Source organism: Phocoena sinus, chromosome 2 (assembly GCF_008692025.1).
Source record: "Phocoena sinus isolate mPhoSin1 chromosome 2, mPhoSin1.pri, whole genome shotgun sequence".
In the NCBI taxonomy this organism is placed as follows: domain Eukaryota; kingdom Metazoa; phylum Chordata; class Mammalia; order Artiodactyla; family Phocoenidae; genus Phocoena; species Phocoena sinus.
This window is the reverse complement of record NC_045764.1, coordinates 140,109,892-140,135,207: the sequence shown is the minus strand read 5'-3', so window position 1 is coordinate 140,135,207 and position 25,316 is coordinate 140,109,892. Positions and strand designations below refer to the sequence as shown.

Here is a 25,316-nt window from a genome sequence, read left to right as displayed (position 1 = left end):
GTACCTTTCTGGGATGTGGATCCGTAGTCCAGCATAATGGTATGTAGCAAAAACGGTATCACAGGGCTAGCCTGTGTGTTGGGACGTGCTGTGCTGACTGCCAGCAGCAAGATGGCCTGCTCCGTATTTATACACAGTAAGCACTATGACTATTGCAGTGTTACACCTTATTTTGGACTTCAAGATTTAATATCAACAATCTTCACTTTTGGATTCACTGCTACATTCCAATTTTGGAGGCAGTGCAATATAGTTGCATCTCTGTGGGAAATATTTCCTGTGATGGTTCGTGTGGGGATAATAGACTCTAGAGAGAATTAATTAACATTACTGTCAGCATTTCAGCAGGTTAAAAAGTTGCCTCTTACTTTGAGCAGTTTAGTCTTGAAATAGAAGCCTAATGGGACTGGAGGGTTCGTGGTTGGAATTTGTGGGTAATAAGATGGAGTGGCAGGGATGGGTCTAGATTACAGAGGTCTTGGGAAGCTAAGTAGAAGAGGTTAGACTTAATCTTATGGACAGCAAGCAGAGAGTTGCTAAGGTTTTTGAATAGGAGGTGAAATGTAAATGATATTCTTATTTTTCTTTCTCCTGCCCCACAAAAAAAGCTTCCTGCCAGCTCCTTTACAGAGATTTTTGGCTGGCAGATTTAACCCAGGATGGCTGGTGGCAGAAGGCTGTTGTCCTAGTCTTGTCAGATGGTAGCAAAGGAAGAGGAATTGGAAAATCATATGTAAAAGGACTCCCCATCTTCTCTCTTTTTTTCCTGTGCTCATAAAAGAAAGTTTGGAAACCAGAGAAAAAAATGATCCATAGTTTCATTATTTAAATTCAATCATTGTCCACATTTTGGCCAGTTTCCTCCTAGTCACTGTTTTAAAATGAGATTTTTCCCTTAAATAAAAAATTTTTAGATATGCTTACATGGAATACAATTTTAAGAACAGGGCTTAGACAGTGAATGTTCAATGAATTTAACAATTCTATACACTCATGTAACGATAACGCCAGATCTAGAACATTGCCGTCACTTAAGAAAATTTCCTTGTTCCCTTTCCTGTTTTCCCTTGTTAAAATTTTTTTTCTAATCTTACTATGTATTTAATTTTGCATTAAAAATTTCTTTAGAATTATGACGTAAACATGCTTTCATGTAATTAAATATATTTTAAAAACATCGTTCTAATGTCTGCCTCATACTCCATCATGTGGATATACCATTGTTTACTTAACGCTTTTCCCATCTGGGGACATTTAAACTGTTCTCAAATTCCACTATTAAAAGTAACACTGGGACTTCCCTGATAGTACAGTGGTTAAGACTTCGCCTTCCAATGCAAGGGGTGCGGGTTCCATCCCTGGTCTGGGAGCTAAGATCCCACATGCCTCGTGGCCGAAAAACCAAAACATAAAACAGAAGCAATATTGTAAGAAATTCAGTAAAGACTTTAAAAATGGTCCACATCAAAAAATATTTTAAAAAATAGAAAAGTAACACCACCATTAGCCCCAAGTGACGTTGTGAAGGAATAAATAAAATGACTTGTTGATAAGTTGCATAAAGCAGATAGCGGAGAGGAAGAGTTAAAGAAAATTCCAAAGGGTTAGACAGATGAGAAAGGTGAGAAGAGAATTCTCTTTCAGGGGGAAATAGAGGATGTGATTGGTTTTGACTAGAATGAATTTGAGATCTAATGAGATGTCAGAATTGCTCTGTACATAACTGGAAATAATGGAGTTAAGGACATCCTAGTGCCCTGGAAACAGAATTCATAGTAGAAGAGATGACAGAGAACTGAGTATTGAGACAAGAGCATCATGCCAAGGGTTCAGCTTTGCTCGACCTTGAGTTGTAGAGTTGATTTTTCTTTTGAGATTTGTGTACTTGTTCATTGGGTGAAATTGATGACTTTGAGGCATTCATTTGACTTCTTTATTCAGTATTCCAAGATCCAGAACGTGCTTTGCTTTCTATTTTGATTCACACTAAGATCTTTTACTGTGGTTGGTTCTAATTCTGAGAAAGAAAACTTGATGTGGGCATCTCTCACTTTACCTTGGCTGAGGTTAGAGCAGCTGCCATTTAGTTTTCTTGTCGTTCTGCTGGATTCTTTCCCACTAATGGGGGATTGACATTTTTGCATAAGAAAATTAAATTGCCTGAATTAGCAGAAGTTACTGGAGAATGGAAGAAATAATTTAATAGGAAACAATTGCTAACTTTTGAGTAAATAGTGCGAATTGAACACATACATGCGTTATGTTTACTTGCTTTATCTCTGAACCCACACAAAAATTACTGAAAGGAAATAAAGCCCACAGGAACAAAGCAAAACAGAGAGGACATCTCAGACTCAACATTTTGGAAGCCAGAAAGCAAATGAACCTGTGGTCACTACCTTGGCTGATTAGAGACAGTTGAACCCTAAGCAACGGCAAGGACAGTTCAGAAGTAACCAACTCATACCGTATTAACCCCTGGAAGGTGCAGAAAGGTACTTTTCAAAGTAAGGGTGCATGGGGGCAAAAATAGGAGACTTGGTGGAAGGTCTGTTGAAACTCCTGATCCTACCCACTCCCCCCAAACCAGGCAGCCAGATGACTGCGCCTCCCAACTCCCAGCAGAAGACTGAAGGGCTACTCTCTGGAGAGGCTAAACTGGAGGGAATCTAGACTCTGGGATATTAGGCACAGTTCAGAGCAATGGTACCTTTCTGAAAGCAGGGAATCATGTTGAGTGGAAGGATCCTTAACCCTCTTCCCCATCCCAGCTCCCAGATCCCTTTTGCCGCTACTCTGGAGATGGATGTTTCTTTTCTGGAGAATCAGACAAGCCCAAGAGAAAAGACCCAAAGGCACCAATAAAAGGAGAGCTCCTGGGAGGACGAAAGGGGGGTTGTGGTAAGGAAATGGCCCAGCCGGTCTCAATGCCACCCTCTCATACAGGGCTCCCATTTTAATATGCCCGGATGTAGCACTGTGAGTAAGAGCACAGATTTTGTGGGTTTGAGTCCTCTCTCCTTGCTCTGTACTGGCATTAATGCTATTAGTTAGTTTTGTGAGATTTTGAATTTTATATAAGTGCACATGGAGGGGGCTCTGCTCAGATATCCTCCTCTTTCCCTTGCATCCCCCTACCCTCCCGATCTCTTTTCCTGCTATTGGCGCATTGCTGTCTTCTGATGGGCATGTGGTAGGTCAGAGAGAATGGAACAAAAGACAGAGACCTCTCGTTCACGCGCTTTCTCCCTTTTGTCTCCTTGTAACTAAATGTTGATGTTATTCCTCAAAACTGTACCTAGTATTTACGTTTGATCTGTATTCAAATTCTATTGATTCTCTGGTCTTAATCTCTCGTGGACAGATCCCTTTCTTCCCATGCAGTTGTCAGTGCTCTGATCCTTCTAGAAACTGATTGTCTAAAGGGATCGAATTATTTTCAGAAAAATCCAGTTACACCAATCGATCATAACAGTTATCAACTAAATACTGCCACCACCAACAGCAGCAGTAATAACATCAATGAAAACAGGTTTTTTTTCTTTTTGAAAGAAATACTTAATGAAGGAAATATAAGTAAAAATGATGGTATCATTGTGAGTTAGGAAAATAGTACATGACCAAAATTTCTATTAATTTAATCTTGTCTTTTGAATTTGTCTACGTATTTAAAAATTCTAATTGGGCAACATAAATTTTTAAACTTCCTTTTTTGTCGTTTGTTACTCTCTTTCTTCAACTGACTGCTAAGCTTTTCATCATTTTAAGATGTTCTTTCTGCCTCATTTCAGAAATCAGGTTTAATAGAATGGCTGCTATGTCCTAGAAAGCCCTGTTAATACAGACTTAAGGTATGAAAGTGAATGGGTAACAATTATTAGGATGTAATCATTGACTTTGGAAATCTTTTAAATCCTCGTTTAGATTTCCAAATGTTGTAAAACAAATCTCACAACTGTCACAAGTACGTGTTTCTTAGTCACGTGGAAACAGTGCTCTCTGTCTTTGGTTCTGGTTCGGTGAATATTTTCTGAAAGGTATAGAGCTTTGTACACAAAGGTGGTTTTATGATAAAAACGTGAACACCCTTGCTGCAGTAGCTTGACACACCTATGTATCACAATATTTTAGTCCTTATTGTGTCGCTAGGACCTGTGCTTGTGGCACACACCAGCATTGCCGAGGTGGTTTTGGTTCAAGGAATCATATTTAACTCAAGTGAGCATGTTTGAATAATAACTTGTGGAAACGCTTGTCTGAACATTTTGATTGTATTGATGATATTACATAGCAATGACAGTTACATGTTTAATATATTAGAGAATAAAGTGACACCTACAGTGGATGGCTCATAATCTAGGAAGTTGTCATACGGATTTAGTTAAATTTCTGCTCTTTAGAGTTAGTGCTAAGGACTTGTCTTTATGCTAGAATTAGGGATTTTAATGGTTTCACAACTTTTAAACAGCCTCATCCATTCACGTAGACAGTGAGGTTTAAAAAGAGAATTTATACCTAGTCTGAAGACTATGGTAGATTTATTGCGGTAATTAAAAGACATAGTTTGGCTTTAGAAACAAATTATTGATTGAACAAATTGCCAGTGAATTAAATTAAGTGCTAATTGAAAGTTTGAAAATGTTGCCATTTGTTTCCTAATCAGAGCATCAGCTTAAAAGGTGTTTATCTGCTCTAAATTCCTTGAGTGTAATTACATGTGCTTTGGGATTTTTCCCCTTGTTTTTATTTATGAGTAATTATTTATCTATAATTATTTAAAAGGGACTGAGAGTCAGGTTTGAAAGGTTCTTTATCATTGGGACCGTTAAGAATTCTTAAATTTGGTGCTGCCAAAAGTAACTTGACATTATGTGTATAAACTATTTATTACTTTGATGTTATAAGACATACATAGCATAGCAGGGTATCTAGGCAAATTTTATTGGAATTTTAGTTCTTATTCTTAGAGTTTGAATATTTAATACAAATCCTAGTATGTTTGGAAATAGTCTTCTCTGTTCAAACGTCTGATTTAGAGATTTAAAGTAAGTTTTGTTTATGTTCACACTTGTTTTAGATGTACTTATTTTTGAACATTGCATCCACGGTAAATGTTGATGAACTACTTATGAGATTTTCCTATTTTCTTTCAAGATTTAGTTTTACTATATCTATTTAGATGCATCTATTGGGCTAACACAAAATACTATGAAAATAATGCACGATGACCTAGCTTCAACATTGCATTTACTGGGTCCTCCCCCTGATTATAAATGCTGGATTAAATCATTTGTTTCTTTTCAATAGTGGATGGATTATGGAATGAATGAATGAAGAACTGGATGAAAACCTCAGGGATATCGTTGAAATTGTTACTTGCGTGAGGTCTTAATACAAGTAGTGCTAGAGGAATAATGGCACTTCGAATTTTGCTTGAAGTTTCTCTATTTAACATTCTTCATATAGTTCTTTTTTGTTAGAAAATTTGCTTCTTAGATAATCCCAAGAAAATGTATTTTATAGCTATGATGTCATTTTTATATTTACGTTGGTATACTTGCAGCATTGCATAAGTGTATGAAATTACAGTTTCACAGATGAAAGAGGCAGAAATCTTTTTGATATCAACAAGTTCACCTGCTTTTATCAAAGAAAGATGGTACTTAATCATCTAGAAAATATTTTAAAGCACAGGGAAGATGATTTAAGTTGCCTTGTTATGCTGTGGTGAAAGTGGTCCCTGATTACATTACATGCCTGGTTTTCCCAAGCCTTAAGTATTAATAGTGCTAACAAATATATAACTAAAGGAAATAAAAAGTATTCCTTTAATACCTTTTAAAAATACTTTTTAATAGTCCTTTAAGTTAAATAGTTGTGTTTTTTTTTTTTAAAGTAATACTCACTCTATTGTCCTTACCTTCTGTTTTGTTCTTTATTAATCCTGGCAGATATTTAGTGACTAGCTACTAGGTGCTAACACATTCTGTTCTTTTATAATGTGCTAGTTATTTTCCTTAAACAATAACAACAGCAAGATGTCGACCAAAATCATGGTGTAAAGTTAGTAGTTTCTTTGGAGAGGAAGGGATTGAGGACAGTGAGTTTTTATTTGTTTATTTATTTTTCTGCAGTGTTTTAAGTAACTAAAATATTAGTAGTTGTATTTTAATATCGCAAGTTAAAAAGTTATAAGTTGTTTAATCAAAAACTGATGAAAGTATGCCTAAACACTTCTTCCTCTTTTGCTTATCGGGCCATGCACTTAGGAACCTTTTAGTCTTCTCTTTCACGTTTGGCCAAGACTTCGAAATTTATTTATTTTTTGCCATAGTTAACAGTAATCAGCAGGAAACTAAAGAACTGAAAAGTAAGAGAGCAGCCAGTCCTTCAAAGCAAGCCCCTGTTAGGTCCTAGGCCTTGCCCGGCAACAGTATCCCCGTCTCCTCCTCTTCCCTCGTATGTTACAGAGCCAGTCCTGAGTCACAACTGAGTCGTAACCAGTAGAGGTTCTTAATTAATATTGGTGTTATTTTAGGGTTGTCAGATTTAGGAAATAAAAGTATAGGGCGCCTAGTTAAATTTGAATTTCAGATAAACAATGAATAATTTCTTTTTCAGTCCCCTTGCAGTATGTGGGACATACTTGAGCGAAAAACTATTTGTTTATGTGAAACTTAGACTCAACTGGTACATTGTATTTTATCTGGAAACCCTATTTATTTCCATTCATTGTATATCAGGCTCTAGGCATTTAGAAATTAGTAAAGAGCCCCCGAGGGGCTCAAAATTCAACTGCGCAGGTGAGAAGAAGGGATGTGAGGAGCAGGAACACCAGAGAGGAAACCACTGCCGTCATCTAGGTGTCTGATGATGCGGAGCTGAACCAGACAGCAGGCGTGCACAGCGTGTTTTATTTCTCTGTTAGTGCCGGGCAGGATCATCCATCAGCTTAGGCCTGAATGCTGTCAGGTAAACAATGCCTATGGATGCCATTGAAAACCTAAGAAAGGGGTGATGGGAAAGGAGGGATGGGAAAATGAGAGAGTAATAAAAATGATAAAAAGAAATGATGGGGGGAATCAGAGAAAAAAGAGAGAGAGATATAAAGAAGTCGGGTCCATACATGGTCTTCAGGGGTTGGGGGTGGAGGTGATGTGTCAAGGAAAGAACCCCCAGAACTCTCTGTGCAGATCACGGCGCTGTGTTACCTTGAAAAACTCACAAGCTCTTTGGATGTCACTTTTCTTATTTCATACAAATGGAGCTGGGTTAGGTAGTCTCTAACATGATCTGATTCTAGAAGCAACTCAGTGGAATCCTTAATCCTAGGTTTGCTGTCTTTGAGGAGGGCTTTTTTTTTTTTCTCCGGTACACGGGCCTCTCACTGTCGTGGCCTCTCCCGTTGCGGAGCACAGGCTCCGGACGCGCAGGCTCAGCGGCCATGGCTTACAGGCCCAGCCGCTCCGCAGCATGTGGGATCTTCCCGGACCGGGGCACAAACCAGTGTCCCTAGCATCGGCAGGCGGACTCTCAACCACTGCGCCACCAGGGAAGCCCGAGGAGGGCTTTTAACATTCCAGATTTTAATACCCATTCCTCCCATTCCCTCAGCTTTGCTTTCAGTCCTTATCCTCACTTTCTGGAGGACAGGCCAGTGCCTTCAAGCCTTTAGTTTGATTCCAACATTCAGTGTTTATTGGAATATCGTTGAAATGAAAATGAATTAGACTACCTCAAGGACACTTCTTTCTTTCTTTTTTGTTTCTTCTGGCATCACAGAAAGATTTTTATTACTTTTTATTGTTGTTAAATGAGAAGGAAAAAAATTTAAACAGTTCAAGTTTAAATGGATGGTTCTTAAGTAATCATTTGGAAGACCAATATATCATTTTACACTGTGAACTATATGCCCATATGTGTGAACTGGAAACCACAGGGGAGGGACACTTATTTCTTAATTTTATTTTTCTTTGCATTAACCCCAGTGTAGATTAAAATAAAATAGTTGAAAAATAAATTCTTCTAACATACTTTAAAAACTTATTTTGTTCATTTAAAAAAAAATTGGAATATAGTTGCTTTACAGTGTTATGTTTTTACTTTCTACTGTACAGCCAAGTGAGTCAGCTATAGTATACATATATCCCCTCCTGTTTGGATTTCCTTCCCATTTAGGTCACTGCAGAGCATAGAGTAGAGTTCCCTGCGCTATACAGTAGGTTCTCATTAGTTATCTATTTTATACATATTATATCAATAGTGTTTATATGTCAATCCCCATCTCCCAATTCATCCCACCCCCCCTTCCCCCTTTGTATCCATACATTTGTTCTCTTCGTCTGTGTCTGCTTTGGAAATAAAATCATCTATACCAGTTTTTTAGATTCCACATACACGTGTTAGTATACTATACTTGTTTTTCTCTTTCTGACTTACTTCACTCTGTATGATCGTCTCTGTGTCCATCCACACCTCTGCAAATGACCCAATTTTGTTCCTTTTAATGGCTGAGTAATATTCCATTGTATATATGTACCACATCTTTATCCATTCCTCTGTTGATGGACATTTAGGTTGCTTCCATGTCCTGGCTGTTGTAAATAGTGCTGCAGTGAACATTGGGGTGCATATGTCTTTTTTTTAAAAAGATCTTTATTGGAGTATAATTGCTCTCCAATGGGGTGTTAGTTTCTGCTTTATAACAAAGTGAATCAGCTATACATATACAAATGTCCCCATATCTCATCCTTCTTGCGTCTCCCTCCCACCCTCCCTATCCCACCCCTCTAGGTAGTCACAAAGCACCGAGCTGATCTCCCTGTGCTATGCGGCTGTTCCCACTAGCTATCTATTTCACATTTGGTAGTATATTTAAGTACATGACACTCTCTCACTTCGTCTCAGCTTACCCTTCCCCCTCCGTGTGTCCTCAAGTCCATTCTCTACTTCTGCGTCTTTATTCCTGTCCTGCCCCTAGGTTCTTCATAACCTTTTTTTTTTTTTTTTTTACTTTTTAGTTTCCATATATCTGTGTTAGCATATGGTATTTGTTTTTCTCTTTCTGACTTACTTCACTCTGTATGACAGACTCTAGGTACATCCACCTCACTACAAGTAACTCAATTTCGTTTCTTTTTATGGCTGAATAATATTCCATTGTATATATGTGCCACATCTTCTTTATCCATTCATCTGTTGATGGACACTTAGGTTGCTTCCATGTCCTGGCTATTGTAAATAGTGCTGCAATGAACATTGCGGTACATGACTCCTTTTGCATTATGGTTTTCTCAGGGTATATGCCCAGTAGTGGGATTGCTGGGTTCAATGGTAGTTCTATTTTTAGTTTTGTAAGGAACCTCCATACTGTTCTCCATAGTGCTTGTATCACTTTACATTCCCACCAACAGTGCAAGAGGGTTCCCTTTTCTCCACACCCTCTCCAGCATTTATTGTTTGTAGATTTTTTGATGATGGCCGTTCTGACTGGTGTGAGGTGATACCTCATTGTAGTTTTGATTTGCATTTTTCTAATGATTAGTGATGTTGAGCATCCTTTCATGTGTTTGTTGGCAATCTGTGTATCTTCTTTGGAGAAATGTCTGTTTAGGTCTTCTGCCCATTTTCGGATTGGGTTTTTTGTTTTTTTTGATATTGAGCTACATGAGCTGCTTGTGAATATTGGAGATTAATCCTTTATCAGTTGCTTCATTTGCAAATATTTTCTCCCATTCTGAGAGTTGTCTTTTCGTCTTGTTTATGTTTTCCTTTGTTGTGCAAAAGCTTTTAAGTTTCATTAGGTCCTATTTGTTTATTTTTGTTCTTATTACCATTTCTCTAGAGGGTGGGTCTAAAAGGATCTTGCTGTTATTTATTTCATAGAGTGTTCTGCCTATGTTTTCCTCTAAGAGTTTAATAGTGTCTGGTCTTACACTTAGGTTTGTAATCCATTTTGAGTTTATTTTTGTGTATGGTGTTGGGGAGTGTTCTAATTTCATTCTTTTACATATAGCTATCCAGTTTTCCCAGCACCACTTATCGAAGAGGCTGTCTTTTCTCCACTGTATATTCTTGGGTCCTTTATCAAAGATAAGGTGACCATATGTGCATGGGTTTATCTCTGGGCTTTCTATCCTGTTCCATTGACCTATATTTCTATTCTCGTGCCAGTACCATACTGTCTTGAGTATTGTACCCTTGTAATACAGTCGGAAGTCCGGAAGCCTGATTCCTCCAGCTCCGTTTTTCTTTCTCAAGATTGCTTTGGCTATTCGGGGTCTTTTGTGTTTCCATAGAAATTGTGAAATTTTTTTGTTCTACTTCTGTGAAAAATGCCATTGGTGGTTTGATAAGGGTTGCATTGAATCTGTAGATTGCTTTAGGTAGTATAGTCATTTTCACAATATTGATTCTTCCCATTCAAGAACAAGGTATATCTCTCCATCTGTTTGTATCCTCTTTAATTTCTTTCATCAGTGTCTTATAGTTTTCTGCATACAGGTCTTTTGTCTCTTTGGGTAGGTTTATTCCTAGGCATTTTATTCATTTTGTTGCAGTGGTAAATGGGAGTGTTTTCTTAATTTCTCTTTCAGATTTTTTATCATTAGTGTATAGGAATGCCAGATATTTGTGTTCATTAATTTTGTATCCTGCCACTTTACCAAATTCATTGATTAGCTCTAGTAGTTTTCTGGTAGAATCTATAGGATGCTCTATGTATAGTATCATGTCATCTGCAAACAGTGGCAGCTTTGCTTCTTCTTTTCCGATTTGGATTCCTTTTATTTCTTTCTCTTCTCTGATTGCTGTGGCTAAAACTTCCAAAACTATGTTGAATAATAGTGGTGAGAGTGGGCACCCTTGTCTTGTTCCTGATTTTAGAGGAAATGGTTTCAGTTTTTCACCATTGAGAATGATGTTGGCTGCGGGTTTGTCATATATGGCCTTTATTATGGTGAGGTAAGTTCCTTCTGTGCCTACTTTCTGGAGGGTTTTCATCATAAATGGGTGTTGAATTTTGTCGAAAGCTTTCTCTGCATCTACTGAGATGATCATATGGTTTTTCTCCTTCAATTTGTTAATATGGTTTATCACATTGATTGATTTGCATATATTGAAGAATCTTTGCATTCCTGGGATAAACCCCACTTGATCATGGTGTATGATCCTTTTAATGTGCTGTTGGATTCTGCTTGCTAGTATCTTGTTGAGGATTTTTGCATCTATGTTCATCAGTGATATTGGCCTGTAGTTTTCTTTTTCTGTGACATGTTTGTCTGGTTTTGGTGTCAGGGTGATAGTGGCCTCATAGAATGAGTTTGGGAGTGTTTCTCCCTCTGCTATATTTTGGAAGAGTTTGGAAGGATAGGTGTTAGCTCTTCTCTAAATGTTTGATAGAATTTGCCTGTGAAGCCATCTGGTCCTGGGCTTCTGTTTGTTGGAAGATTTTTAATCACAGTCTCAATTTCAGGGCTTGTGATTGGTCTGTTTATATTTTCTATTTCTTCCTGGCTCAGTCTTGGGATGTTGTGCTTTTTTAAGGATTTGTCCATATCTTCCAGGTTGTCCATTTTATTGGCATAGAGTTGCTTGTAGTAATCTCTCATGATCCTTTGTATTTCTGCAGTGTCAGTTGTTACTTCTCCTTTTTCATTTCTCATTCTATTGATTTGAGTCTTCTCTCTCTTTTTCTTGATGAGTCTGGCTAATGGTTTATCAATTTTGTTTATCTTCTCAAAGAACCAGCTTTTAGGTTTACTGAACCTTGCCGTCATTTCCTTCATTTCTTTTTCATTTATTTCTGATCTGATCTTTATGATTTCTTTCCTTCTGCTAACTTTGGGGTTTTTTTGTTCTTTCTCCAATTGCTTTAGGTGTAAGGTTAGGTTTTTTATTTGAGATGTGTCCTGTTTCTTAAGGTAGGATTGTATTGCTATAAACTTCCCTCTTAGAACTGCTTTTGCTGCATCCCATAGGTTTTGGGTCGTTGTGTTTTCATTGTCATTTGTTTCTAGGTATTTTTTGATTTCCTCTTTGATTTCTTCAGTGATCTCTTGGTTATTAAGTAGTGTGTTGTTTAGCCTCCATGTGTTTGTATTTCTTACAGACTTTTTTCTGTAATTGATACCTTGTCTCATAGCATTGTGGTCAGAAAAGATACGATTTCAATTTTCTTAAATTTACCAAGGCTTGATTTGTGACCCAAGATATGATCTATCCTGGAGAATGTTCCATGAACACTTGAGAAGAAAGTGTATTCTGTTGTTTTTGGATGGAATGTCCTATAAATATCAATTAAGTCCATCTTGTTTAATGTATCATTTAAAGCTTGTGTTTCCTTATTTATTTTCATTTTGGATGATCTGTCCATTGGTGAAAGTGGGGTGTTAAGGTCCCCTACTATGATTGTGTTACTGTCGATTTCCCCTTTTATGGCTGTTAGCATTTGCCTTATGTATGGAGGTGCTCCTTTGTTAGGTGCGTAAATATTTACAGTTGTTATATCTTCTTGGATTGATCCCTTGATCATTATATAGTGTCCTTCTTTGTCTATTGTAAGAGTCTTTGTTTTAAAGTCTATTTTGTCGGATATGAGAATTACTACTCCAGTTTTCTTTTGATTTCCATTTGCATGGAATATCTTTTTCCATCCCCTCACTTTCACTCTGTATGTGTCCCTAGGTCTGAAGTGGGTCTCTTGTAGACAGCATATATATGGGTCTTGTTTTTGTATCCATTCAGCCAGTCTGTGTCTTTTGGTTGGAGCATTTATCCATTTACATTCAAGGTAGTTATTGATATGTATGTTCCTATTACCATTTTCTTAATTGTTTTGGGTTTGTTATTGTAGGTCTTTTCCTTCTCTTGTGTTTCCTGCCTAGAGAAGTTCCTTTAGCACTTGTAACGCTGGTGTGGTGCTGCTGAATTTTCTTAGCTTTTGCTTGTCTGTAAAACTTTTGATTCCTCCGTTGAATCTGAATGAGATCTTTGCTAGGTAGAGTAATGTTGGTTGTAGGTTTTTCCGTTTCATCACTTTAAATATGTCCTGCCACTCCCTTCTGGCTTGCAGAGTTTCTGCTGAAAGATCAGCTGTTAACCTTACGGGGATTCCCTTATATGTTATTTGCTGTTTTTCCCTTGCTGCTTTTAATATTTGTTCTTTGTATTTAATTTTTGATAGTTTGATTAATATGTGTCTTGGTGTGTTTCTCCTTGGATTTATCCTGTATGGGGTTCTCTGTGCTTCCTGGACTTGATTAACTATTTCCTTTCCCATATTAGGGAAGTTTTCAACTGTAATCTCTTGAAGTATTTTCTCCGTCCCTTTCTTTTTCTCCTCTTCTTCTAGGACCCCTATATTTCGAATGTTGGTGTGTTTAATGTTGTTCCACAAGTCCCTGAGACTGTCCTCAATTCTTTTCATTCTTTTTTCTTTATTCTGCTCTGCAGTAGTTATTTCCACTATTTTGTCTTCCAGGTCACTTATCTGTTCTTCTGCCTCAGTTATTCTGCTATTGATTCCTTCTCAAGAATTTTTAGTTTAATTTATTGTGTTGTTCATCATTGTTTGTTTGCTCTTTACTTCTTCTAGGTCCTTGTTAAATGTTTCTTGTATTTTCTCCATTCTCTTTCCAAGAGTTTGAGTCATCTGTACTTTCGCTACTCTGAATTGTTTTTCAGGTAGACTGCCTGTTTCCTCTTCATTTGTTTGGTCTGGTGGGTTTTTGCCTTGCTCCTTCATCTGCTGTGTGTTTCTCTGTCTTGTCATTTTGCTTAACTTACTGTGTTTGGTGTCTCCTTTGCACAGGCTGCAGGTTCATAGTTCCTGTTGTTTTTGGTGTCTGCCCCCAGTGGCTTGTGTAGGCTTCCTGGTGGAGGTGACTAGTGCCTGTGTTCTAGTGGATCAGGCTAGATCTTGTCTTTCTGCTGGGCAGGACTGCCTCCGGTGGTGTGTTTTGGGGGTGTCTGTGACATTATTATGATTTTAGGCAGCCTCTCCGCTTATGGTTGGGGTTGTGTTCCTGTCTTGCTAGTTGTTTGGCATAGGGTGTCCAGCACTGTAGCTTGCTGGTCATTGAGTGGAGCTGGGTTGTAGTGTTGAGATGGAAATCTCTGGGGAGTTTTCACCGTTTGATATTACATGGAGCCGGGATGTCTCTTGCGGACCAATGTCCTGGGTTCGGCTCTCTCACCTCAGAGGCACAGGCCTCACACCCAGCTGGAGCACCAAGATCCTGTCAGCACACGGCTCGGAAATAAAGGGAGAGAGAAAGCAAGAAAAAAATAATAAAATAAAGTTATTAAAATAAAAAATAATTATTAAAAATAAAAAAATTTAAAGTAATAAAAAAAGAAAAAAAAAAAAGAAAGAAGAGAGAAGCCAAAACAAATCCACCAATGATAGGAAGCACTAAAAACTGTACTAAAAACAAAAACAAAAAAAATGGACAGACAGAACCCTAGGACAAATGTTAAAAGCAAAGCTATACAGACAAAATCACACAAAGAAGCATACACATACACACTCACAAAAAAGAGAAAAAGGGATAAAAATATATATATACCATTCCTCCCAAAGTCCACCTCCTCAATTTGGGATGATTCGTTGTCTATTCGGGTATTCCACAGATGCAGGGAACATCAAGTTGATTGTGGAGATTTAATCCGCTGCTCCTGAGGCTTCTGGGAGAGATTTCCTTTTCTCTTCTTTGTTCTCACAGCTCCCAGGGGCTCAGCTTTGGATTTGGCCCCACCTCTGCGTGTAGGTCACCTGAGGGCATCTGTTCTTCCCTCAGACAGGACGAGGTTAAAGGACAGCTGGTTTGGGGGCTCTGGTTCTCTCAGCCCTGGGGGAAGGAGGGGTACGGATGCCAGGTGAGCCTGCGGTGGCAGAGGATGGCATGACGTTGCAACAGCCTGAGGCGCGCCATGTGTTCTCCCGGGGAAGTTATCCCTGGATCACGGGACCCTGGCAGTGGCGGGCTACACAGGCTCGCAGGAGGGGAGGTGTGGATAGTGACCTGTGCTTCCACACAGGCTTCTTGGTGGTAGCAGCAGCAGCCTTAGCATCTCCCGCCCGGCTCTGGGGTCCGCGCTGATAGCTCTGGAGCTCCTTTAAGCGGCGTTCTTAATCCCCTCTCCTCGCACACCCTGAAACAGTGGTCTCTTGCCTCTTAGGCAGGTCCAGACTTTTCCCGGACTCCCTCCCTGCTGGCTGTGGCGCACTAGCCCTCTTCAGGCTGTGTTCACGCAGCCAACCCCCACCCTCCCCGGCGGGTGAGCAGACAAGCCTCTCGGGCTGGTGAGTGCCAATCGGCACCGATCATCTGTGCGGGAATCTCTCCGCTTTGCTCTCCGCACCCCTGTTGCTGCGCTTTCCTCCGTGGCTCTGAAGCTTCCCCCTCCGTCTCTGCCAGTGAAGGGGCTTCATAGTGTGTGAAAACTTTTCCTCTTTCACAACTCCCTCCCACTGGTGCAGGTCCCGTCCCTAATCTCTTGTCGCTGTCTTTTCTTTTTTCTTTTGCCCTACCCCGGTACGTAGGGGCTTTCTTGCCTTTTGGGAGGTCTGAGGTCTTCTTCCAGTGTTCAGTAGGTGTTCTGTAGGAGTTATTCCACATGTAGATGTATTTCTGATGTATTTGTGGGGAGGAAGGTGATCTCCACGTCTTACTCTTCTGCCATCTTGAAGGTCTCCCTCACATGTTTCTTTCTGAATTATGGTTTTCTCTGGGTATATGCCCAGTAGTGGGATTGCTGGGTCATATGGTAGTTCTATTTTTAGTTTTTTAAAATTTATTTATTTATGTATTTATTTATTTTTGGCTGTGTTGGGTCTTCGTTTCTGTGCAAGGGTTTTCTCTAGTTGGGGCAAGCGGGGGCCACTCTTCATTGCGGTGCGCGGGCCGCTCCCTATCGCGGCTTCTCTTGTTGTGGAGCACAGGCTCCAGACGCGCAGGCTCAGTAGTTGTGGCTCACGGGCCCAGCTGCTCTGTGGCATGTGGGATCCTCCCAGACCAGGGCTCGAACCCGTGTCCCCTGCATTGGCAGGCAGATTCTCAACCACTGCACCACCAGGGAAGCCCTATTTTTAGTTTCTTAAGAAATCTCCATACTGTTGTACATAGTGGCTATACCAATTTACATTGCCACCAACAGTGTAGGAGGGTTCCCTTTTCACCACACCCTCTCCAGCATTTATCGTTAATAGATTTTTTGATGGTGGCCATTCTGAGTGTTGTGAGATGATATCTCATTGTAGGTTTGATTTGCATTTCTCTAATGATTAGTGATGTTGAGCATCTTTGCATGTGTTTGTTGGCACTCTGTGTATCTTCTTTGGAGAAATGTCTATTTAGGTCTTCTGCCCTTTTTCGATTGGGTTGTTTCTTTTATTTATTTTTGATAATTTGTGTTTGAAGGAATAAAATAGAAGGCTTAGGGCTCCAGCCTCATATATTTAAATATATTAATAGAGATAGTTTGTGACTTTATAAATACCTGGATGCATTTTCTTCTAGCTATTTAGACTCTTTACAATACTGCTGTGTGGTGAGGAGTGATGCTGGTGGTTACTTGTAGTCATGATACATTTTCATAGCACGTAACTAGCATTACCTATTTAATAATGTTAGCTACTTAATAATCCATTTAAAACCTGGGCTATAAATCAGAAGTGGCTGCCATCATAAAGGAAGATTTAATAGATGCAAATTTATTATTTTGTACCGTGGTTTTTAACCATTTTTAGATCTTGGAAGTCTTTTGAAAATCTTGTGAAGTCAACTGGATCTTTTCCCCAATTGGGCTCACACATACAAAGTGTTGCAGAAAATTCAGGAGATTTAGAGGATTCCCCTCTCCCCCGCCCCTTTCCCCCAGCCCATTCAAGGATGACCCAATTTTAAACTCATGATTTTGGAGCTCAAATGTATACTTAAAGTGGTCCAGTCATTCAGTCCTTCAACCATTCATTCATGAGCTAGACTCTAGGCATTGTGAGCGGCACTAATTTTTAACTCTCCTGACGGTAATAATCTTGTTCAAATTCAAGAGCGCATTTTCATCTTGAAATTAAAAGCATAACTCACATACTGCATGTCGATACCTTATGCTTTTTATGGATTTAGGACTAATTTGGTGTGTCCCAAGAGGATAAACAGCAACTACTGAGTTTTATCCATATTTCTCTTGCTTTAATACAGCTTTTCTTAATTTCCCTTTAGTTATCCATTTTCATTCTTATCTTTGTAATTAGTCACACCGTTATAGTCACATCATCTTTCCCCCTAAATCTTTATTTCTGACATTTCTTTGTGCTTCAATATAGCAATCATCTTCAGTGCTACACAGTGTTCTACTAAATAGATGTACGTCTCTAATGTTGGACATAAAGGTTATTTCCAGTTTTACACTCTTTGGAGAATGTTGCAAATGACTGCTTTAAGTAGTTTTTTCAGTCTTAGATTAGTTTCTTAGGATAGATTCTCAAGGATGAGAGCAATGGTTCATTCATTCATGACTTTTTTTTTTTTTTTTTTTCATTCATGACATTTTTATTAAGCACCTGTTATGTGCTAGGCAGGGTCAAAGGCCTGGCCTTTTCCATGACACTTGATTTGCTTTGACATTCTTTCCATTTGTGATAGGGAACTACTTAACCAGTTGAGTTGACTATTAATTGTCCAGCCTAATAGATCCTTGCTTCCTCATTACTCATGGTGAATGTTTAGTAGTACACTAAATGTTTAGAAGGATACGAAAGCGTTGTAAGGAAGGCAGATCTGAAGATATGGCAGCGTGTGGCTAAGTGAGATGTACATGCCTTTAGAACTATTTGCTGTTTGGATTATTTACACAATTCAACATTCTTTTGATGTGATGATAATTGAGAGATGAAGCTTTGACCAAAAGAGAGGTTTAGAACACTGTGCAGAGTTAAACATCTTAGGTTAGATAATCAATAAATCACTCAAAAATTTAAATTTGGTTAAAGGAAAACCAAAACATACAGTTTTATTATATATCCAAACCTTTATTTTTTGAACATTTATTGGATGCCGCATATGTGCCAAGAAAACAAATGTGAATATGACATTGCATATTCCTAATTAGTGGGAAGAGGCATATATGTAAACAAATACTTGCTGCAGCCCATGATGGGCACCATAAGAGTGTTAATGTGTCAGAGAGTTCAGAGGAACAGAAGTTTGTGTCCTTTTACCCAGATTTTTTTTTTTTTTTTGCGGTACGTGGGCCTCTCACTGTTGTGGCCTCTCCTGTTGCGGAGCACAGGCTCCGGACGCGCAGGCTCAGCGGCCATGGCTCACGGGCCCAGCCGCTCCGCGGCATGTGGGATCTTCCCGGATCAGGGCACGATTTTTGCTCTTTTGATTACAGTATGACTGGCTGGTTGAAGAGAAGTCATTGGTTGATGATTATTTGAAAAGTCATCAGTTTCTTTGTAAACATAATTTTTAATAATCATTGGAAGGAACCAAAGTAAAATAATATAAATGTGCATGCTGTAATTAGCCATAGCAAAAATGTTCTAATATGATAATTTTTTTTTTCAGTCATCTAAGCTAAAGGAGAGCAAAAGAGGTAGTCTGCTCACTTTTCTAGAACACTATAGTGGAGCCTGACAGCCTGGGTTCAGTCATAGCTGCTGGTTACTAATGGTTACCTCAGATCTCCACATCCATGCTTCTAGTTCCTCAGCGGTAAATTGGGGAATGACAGTACCCACTTCAGTGCTGCTCTGTGCTCATCTTAGTCCACCTCAGAACAACATTTGCTGCTGTTGTCCTCTTTTTCCTTCTTAAGACACTCTTCTCTCCTAGCTCCTAAGACCCCCCCTACTCTACTGTTTTCTTCTCCTACCTCCTACTCCTTTTCATTTGCCTATTTTGGCCTTTTTTTTTTTTTCCTGTCTGGTTTCTAAATGTTGGATGCCTCAGGGTCCTTTCCCTTCTTTCTATTCATTCCTTTCCAAGGAGATCCCTTAGTCCCATGGCTTAAAATATCATCTGCACGCTGTTGAGTCCCTGTATGTCTCCAGTCCTGACCTGTCCAGCTCTGAGGTACAGATTCATGTGTCTGATTGGCTCCTGGATATTGCTCCTTTAACATATTTCTAACTGGATCTCTGGATCTCCCCACCAAGGCAAGGAAACAAAGAAAACTTCCCTTTCCCAGTCATCTCCATCTTTGGTAAATGACCTTATATCTGTGACTCATCCTTGAATCTTTCCTTTCGTTCACCCCATACATCCAAGCCAGCAGCAAATACTACCTCCAGAATATATTTTGAATCATTCTATTTCTGTCTTCTCTGCTAGCCATCATCATGTCTTGCCACTTCCACAGACTTCTAACTTGTCCCCTTCCTGTCTGTTCTATACATAGCTGCCAGAGTGATTTTTTTTTTTAAAGTAAAAATCAAACCATGTCACTTCCCTGTTTAGATCCACTGGTGTCTTCCCATTGAGCTTAGAATAAAATCAAATCTTCTTTCCAGAGCTTACACATCTGGGTTTAATTTCCATATCTAGAAAATAGGGATAATCATGACTTTACCTAGAATATGAACTCCTGGAAGGCACAGATTTTTCTCTGCTTTGTTCATTGCTATTGTCCCAGTGCCCAGAACAGTGTGTGCACATAATGGGCACTTAATAATTATTTGTTGAATGAGTAAACACATTCAGATTATATGGGCCTCCAGAAGCCTTTCTTTTTCCCTCTTTCAGAGCAACATATCATAGCTTCGTATTTTCTACTTTATACAGAAAGTCCAGCAAAGGCTTCTGGTGCAATCTCTCCCCCCCATGCCTCCTTTTTTTTTTCCTGGCCCACAGCGGCGGCTTGCAGGATCTTAGTTCCCCAACCAGGGATTGAACCCGGGCCCTCCTCAGTGAAAGCTCAGAGTCCTAACCACTGGACCGCCAGGGAATTCCCTCCCCACCCCTGTTTTATTTTTTAGATCTGAGGATACATTTGGGTCATTAGGAGAGGATAGATAAGTAATAGAACAAGAAACAGAATAGAAATTGGAAGGAACCCTGGGTAGGTTACTGCAAAATAGTAGCAACAGCATTTTAAAAATAAGCATTTTACTATAGAAATCTTGGAATATATGCAGAAATAGTAGAATAGTGTAATGAATCCTCGTCTCTTCATAGCCCAGTTTCAACAGTTATCAACTCATGGCCATTCTTTGAGCATCCAGGATTTAATCTGGAAATTTCCCATGGTAAAGAAATACCTGGTCTGTAGAAATTTGTATTACAGATGTATCTTACCCTGGGCATTGTTACTATTTTGTAAACCAACTGAGAACAGATTAGGTATGATTTTAAGAACTTCAGTTTCTGAAATATCTTTTCTGATTTGCTTTTTGTAGATGCCTGAAATTTTACTATTAGTATAACTAAATTTGCAAATCATGAATAAGCCTGAGAAGGGAAATACATGAAGCCCATTAACAGTTATTTATATTTTAGTGTAAACTGATTAATTAGGAGCATGCTTGACTGATAAGTAACGAAGCACAAGCTTTGATAGGAGGCATAAGATCACAGGGACCTGGGTGGGGGAGGCCTTATAAGGACTCCAAGTACTGGTCAAGAGGGTGCTGCTCTGCTATTTTCCATCTTTTCCTGGAGGTGGTTCTGGCCTCAAAGCCTATAGAAAGAGTTCTCCTTCCAGTCTGGTGGTGTTCCTGTCATCTGTCGTCTGGGTTCCCTTCTGCTGGCTGCAAAGACCTTGTGTAAGGCTGCTGAGGAGGTGATTCCATTCCAGCTAACTCTGCCGCTTGTTTATTTTTAGGTGTCTTGCAATATATTCAGAACTCTCCCTCCTAGTGACAGCAATGAATTTGATCCAGAAGAAGATGAACCTACCCTTGAGGCATCGTGGCCACACTTACAGGTACTTTGAACTACTATTTGTTATAAAAGAAAGATCCATTAACTCATTAGCTGATTAGCATGGGAATTCCTTGAAGGCCTTATTCACCAAGAAATCAAATTAGAGTACATTACTGGAAAGCTAGAGAATGCTTTTTATGTTTCTTACTGTTGATAATTAGGATGCCAAAAGAATAAAATAATAAGCATTATAATGCTTTAGGGTGGGCCCTCCTGGGTTGCATGCTCAGCCAGCTGTTTTTATTAGAGCTTCTGTGTGATCCTTCCTGCTGGAGGCTCAAACAAGAACAGCTATTTTCACATTAATATTAGTTAGATGTGATTAGGTCACAGAGTACGTACCTCATTTTCAGCAGTTAGGTACCCGGGGGACTTTGAATGCCTGTCTTCAAGATAACCACGAATGTGTTTCTTTAGCCTGGAAGGGCAAGATCAAATTGCAATAGCTATTTCACAGTGTTGTAAGGAAGAGCAATAGCTGAGAAAAATCTTGTGCAAAGGCCGATTTTGCACTCTTGCACTGAGAAGGCCATGTTTTCCAGTCATCCTCATGTGCCAGGACAGATTAGGACCCACCCCTGCATCTCCTTTCCCAGCACCAGGCCCATGTATCGTCTTTACTTATCCATACCAGACCTCTTCCATCCTCCTTTCCTGGCTGCCTTCTTTCAAGGCCAGCATTTCTCAAATGAGTAGAACAAGGAAATGTGAGTGTAATGAACCTCAAAGCCATTTTTCCATTCAGTTAGAATGTCCTCAGAGGCTGGGTGACAGCTAGTGAGGAGGGAAGGGATGGTAGAGAAGGAATATGACCTTGTCCATTTTCACCCTAAGGCAGAAGTCACTGCATCTTTGTAGAAGTGTGCTCACAGTTACTAGTTGACTTTCTGAAGGGCAGAAAACTATGCAGCAGGGAGATAAGGCCTAGAGATATTCTAAGGGTTTATTTTTTCCCCCACTTCAGAATTATTGACATAAATTTGCAGCTTTCCCTGTCCTGCTTTGGAAGCTCAAGGTTGCTGCAGATATACATGTAATGCTCTTTCCCCTAGTTATGTGGAGAGCTTTCAGGGGCTGTGTTTTCTCAACTCTTACCTAGGCATGTAATACATATGTATTCCTGCTACCAATGCCAAAATACAGAGTAAATTAGTTAAAACATTGTAGTTGATTTACTATCTTAGATGCTTGATTTTTTAAATAAGGTGCCAGACATACTATCTGTAATCTAAGAAATTTGCAAAACTACTTGTGCTTTTCATGGTGTATCCCAGATTATGACAAAAGATCCAAAAAGAAAACAAAAAATGGAATTACTGTTTTGAATGGATGGACTTTTTGTCATGTCTTATTCTTGATGCTTGGCACCAGTTCAGAGAAGTGCAGTATAGTCTGGAAGAAATTTAAAAAACAAAGCAAACAAAAAAGATACTTTTCTCAGAAAAGTCCTGCATCTTGTGGTTGAAAAGACAGGGAAGGAGATGTCTTCAAAGCTTCAACTTGTTGTCTTGTCTACATCCTGAAGAAGAGAGAGTAGAGCAGTCTTGCCATTTGCAGGAGCTTTTTGAATACTCTAAATCATGATCGCCATAGATATAAATTTCTCCTAAAGTATAATAAACTTTATCATACTCAATATTTAACTCAGTATTTCAGTTAATCCTTGCTAAGCTTAATGACTCTATAAAATATGGGTCTAAATTAATTTCTAAAGCTATTAAGCAGAATTCTGCCACCAAAAATCTTGAGCTTACACTGTGTCTTTACTACAGGAACATTAACCATTAGTTCATCTGCAGTGCTTATAACCAAAGCAACAGTGAGGAGTGATGCTGAGACCTGTACCCTTAATGGATCTGAAGTCACAAACTGTGTTCCAAAACAGGCTGGTTTCATCTGTGTTGACATCTTGTTTCAGCCTGTAGTCCTCTCTCCCCTTCTTTAGCTCAGGGGGAAACATGACATAGGCTGGATCAGGTAAAGAAGCCTGTAAGAGAAAAGAATGAATATATGTATATGTATAACAATCACTTTGCTGTACACCTGAAACTAACATAACATTATAAATCAACTATACTCCAATAAAATTAAATTAATTGAAAAAAAAGAAATCTACTCTTAAAATTCACAAATAAACCTTCATTCATAGCAAAGGCCAAGTCAGAAGGCACTATCTTCTGCTTTATGGAAGTATTTCTACTGGCTCCTGACTTGTCTCACGAATTCTGTGTTTTCTTTGTATATTCTGACTCCACAAATCAGTCACCTTTCCATTTTCACTAATAAGTGGTTTTAGTATTGGCAAGAGCCCTCGTTGAATGTTTAAGAAAACTTCTTTTCTGTTCGTGATAGGTCGTTCATGTCGTGGTGACCCATCACTAAATTCAACATTTTACTTTATGATTGATCCAACAATCGATTTTTCCAGACCCAAACAGCACTTTCTTCAGCCTTTTCACTTTTTCTTAACTCCAGCGTTAGCAGTGTGCTGCTGATTCTGGCCCACATTTTGCAAGGAAGCACGGTGTTTATTACCAAATCTCTGACAATAGTAGAGAACAACAAAATCACATTATGGTTGTTGGGTGGTTGGCTAGGCTTCTTGCCTCACTGTCTGCTCCTGCACACTCTGATTTTAACTGTGGCTCGTATAGAATTACTCATTACAACAAATCATGGATCTTTGAGGATATTTAAAAATAAGAAAAAGTATTAAATCTACAAATTTTTAGTTCACATATGTCAAAAGATCTACTGTATGTGTGTCATTTGATCTTTTCTGTTATCTGTGTTGGTATCTTTTAAACTGGTATCCCATGGTTACCATGGTTATTTTTTGCGTATTTTTTGAAATTGGGTCTGTTTTTCTAGTAGAATACGATTTTGTAGGACTTCCATTTACAATTAAGGGATTGTTTTTAATGCTTTACACTGGAGACTGAAAAACCAGAATACTAAAGTCTTTTTACTCGTGTTCCTTGAAGAATTCACTTATGTGACCTTGAAAAGTAATTTATCCTCTGCAGTCCCTAGTCTTTCCCTTTAGAAACTCAAGGGAGATTTTTGATTCTGAGGTAAAATCTGTCTCTTAAAGTAGAGAGCATTTATGCTTATTAATTAATATGTCTGAAGTGTTTCCATCAAATTTTTAAAACCATAACTGCTTTCAAGGGACTAGAGGGGAGAGGACATTTTGCCAATCCTACTGGAAAGCCCTGCTTGCCCACAAGTCAGGCCTGGAAGATGAGAATCTCTCCACTTTGTAGGAATCAAAAGAGAGATGAAACCCCTGATTATGGGTTATTTGAACAAGGCTGATGTTCTGTTTGTAAAACCAAGAGTTGAAAGATTAGTTTATTGGAAAAAGAACAATCCTTCTAAGGGGTGTTTGAACTCAGGCATTATTATGACTAGAAGTACAACTTGGCAATGTTCAGATCACTGGGAAAGAAGTTTCTTCTGAATTCAGAGAGAAAAACATAGTTTTATAAAGAAGTAAAATCCTAATGTGAATACCTAATATTAAGTGTTAGAGTCTGAAGTCACAAGGTCATTGTGTGACACATTTAGGTTAGTGGTATCTGTAAACCCTTAGGGGGGACCTGAGACCTAATTGTCAGTGGCCTGCAAGGTCAAAAGTAGTTTTATAATAATACTGTATTATTTGCTCCTTTCACTGTGTTGACATTTGCACTAATATTTGTAAAAGCAGTGGTGGTTGAAATTGCTGTTGTGTTAGCACAAATGAGGCAGTTGTGCCCAACTGGTCTAGTAGTCATATCCTTCACTGCCATGCACTTACAATTTAAAAAAAAAAAAAAGCCAATTTCAATCAAGAATGTCCTTGAAGAAGCAGCAAAAATTATTAATTTTATTAAATCTTGACCTTTGAGTACACATTAAAGATAATATTCTTCATGATGAAATGGGAAGTATGCATAAAGCACATCTGCTGCATGCTGCATAGTTGTCTTGTGCTAAAACATTTGTGTGATTGTTTGAGCTGCAAGCTAAACTAGCTGTTTTTTCATGAACTGTCGTTTTTACTTGAAAGAATACCTGACAAACTATGGTTGTTCTGACTTGGGTATTTGGTGGATGTTTTCTCTAAAACAAACGAACAATTGTTTTACTACTGATAAAATTAAAGCATTGAAGAAAAATTTAGAATTAGAATTTTGAAAAGCTGTATCTTTCCTTTATCTGTTACCTTGAGCTTTACAGCTCCCCAAAGCTTAAAGCCTTTTTTTAAATAAAGTTAGAGATATTAAGGAATGTGACTTTTATTGATACTATGTATGTATGTAATGAAATGGGTCAACATTTGAAAAATCTCCATAACTCAGTGAACCAATATTTTCCAGTTGGCCAATGAATGACGTTAGG

General features: G+C 38.7%; 1 protein-coding gene across 1 annotated transcript in view; it reads left to right on the top strand.

The window, feature by feature from the left end:
* Positions 1-25,316, top strand: part of PPP2R5E (protein phosphatase 2 regulatory subunit B'epsilon) — a 153,605-nt gene that overhangs the window by 89,358 nt on the left and 38,931 nt on the right. The window contains 1 exon segment of the mRNA XM_032621892.1: positions 20,830-20,931. Within this exon segment, the coding sequence (XP_032477783.1) occupies positions 20,830-20,931 (102 nt within the window).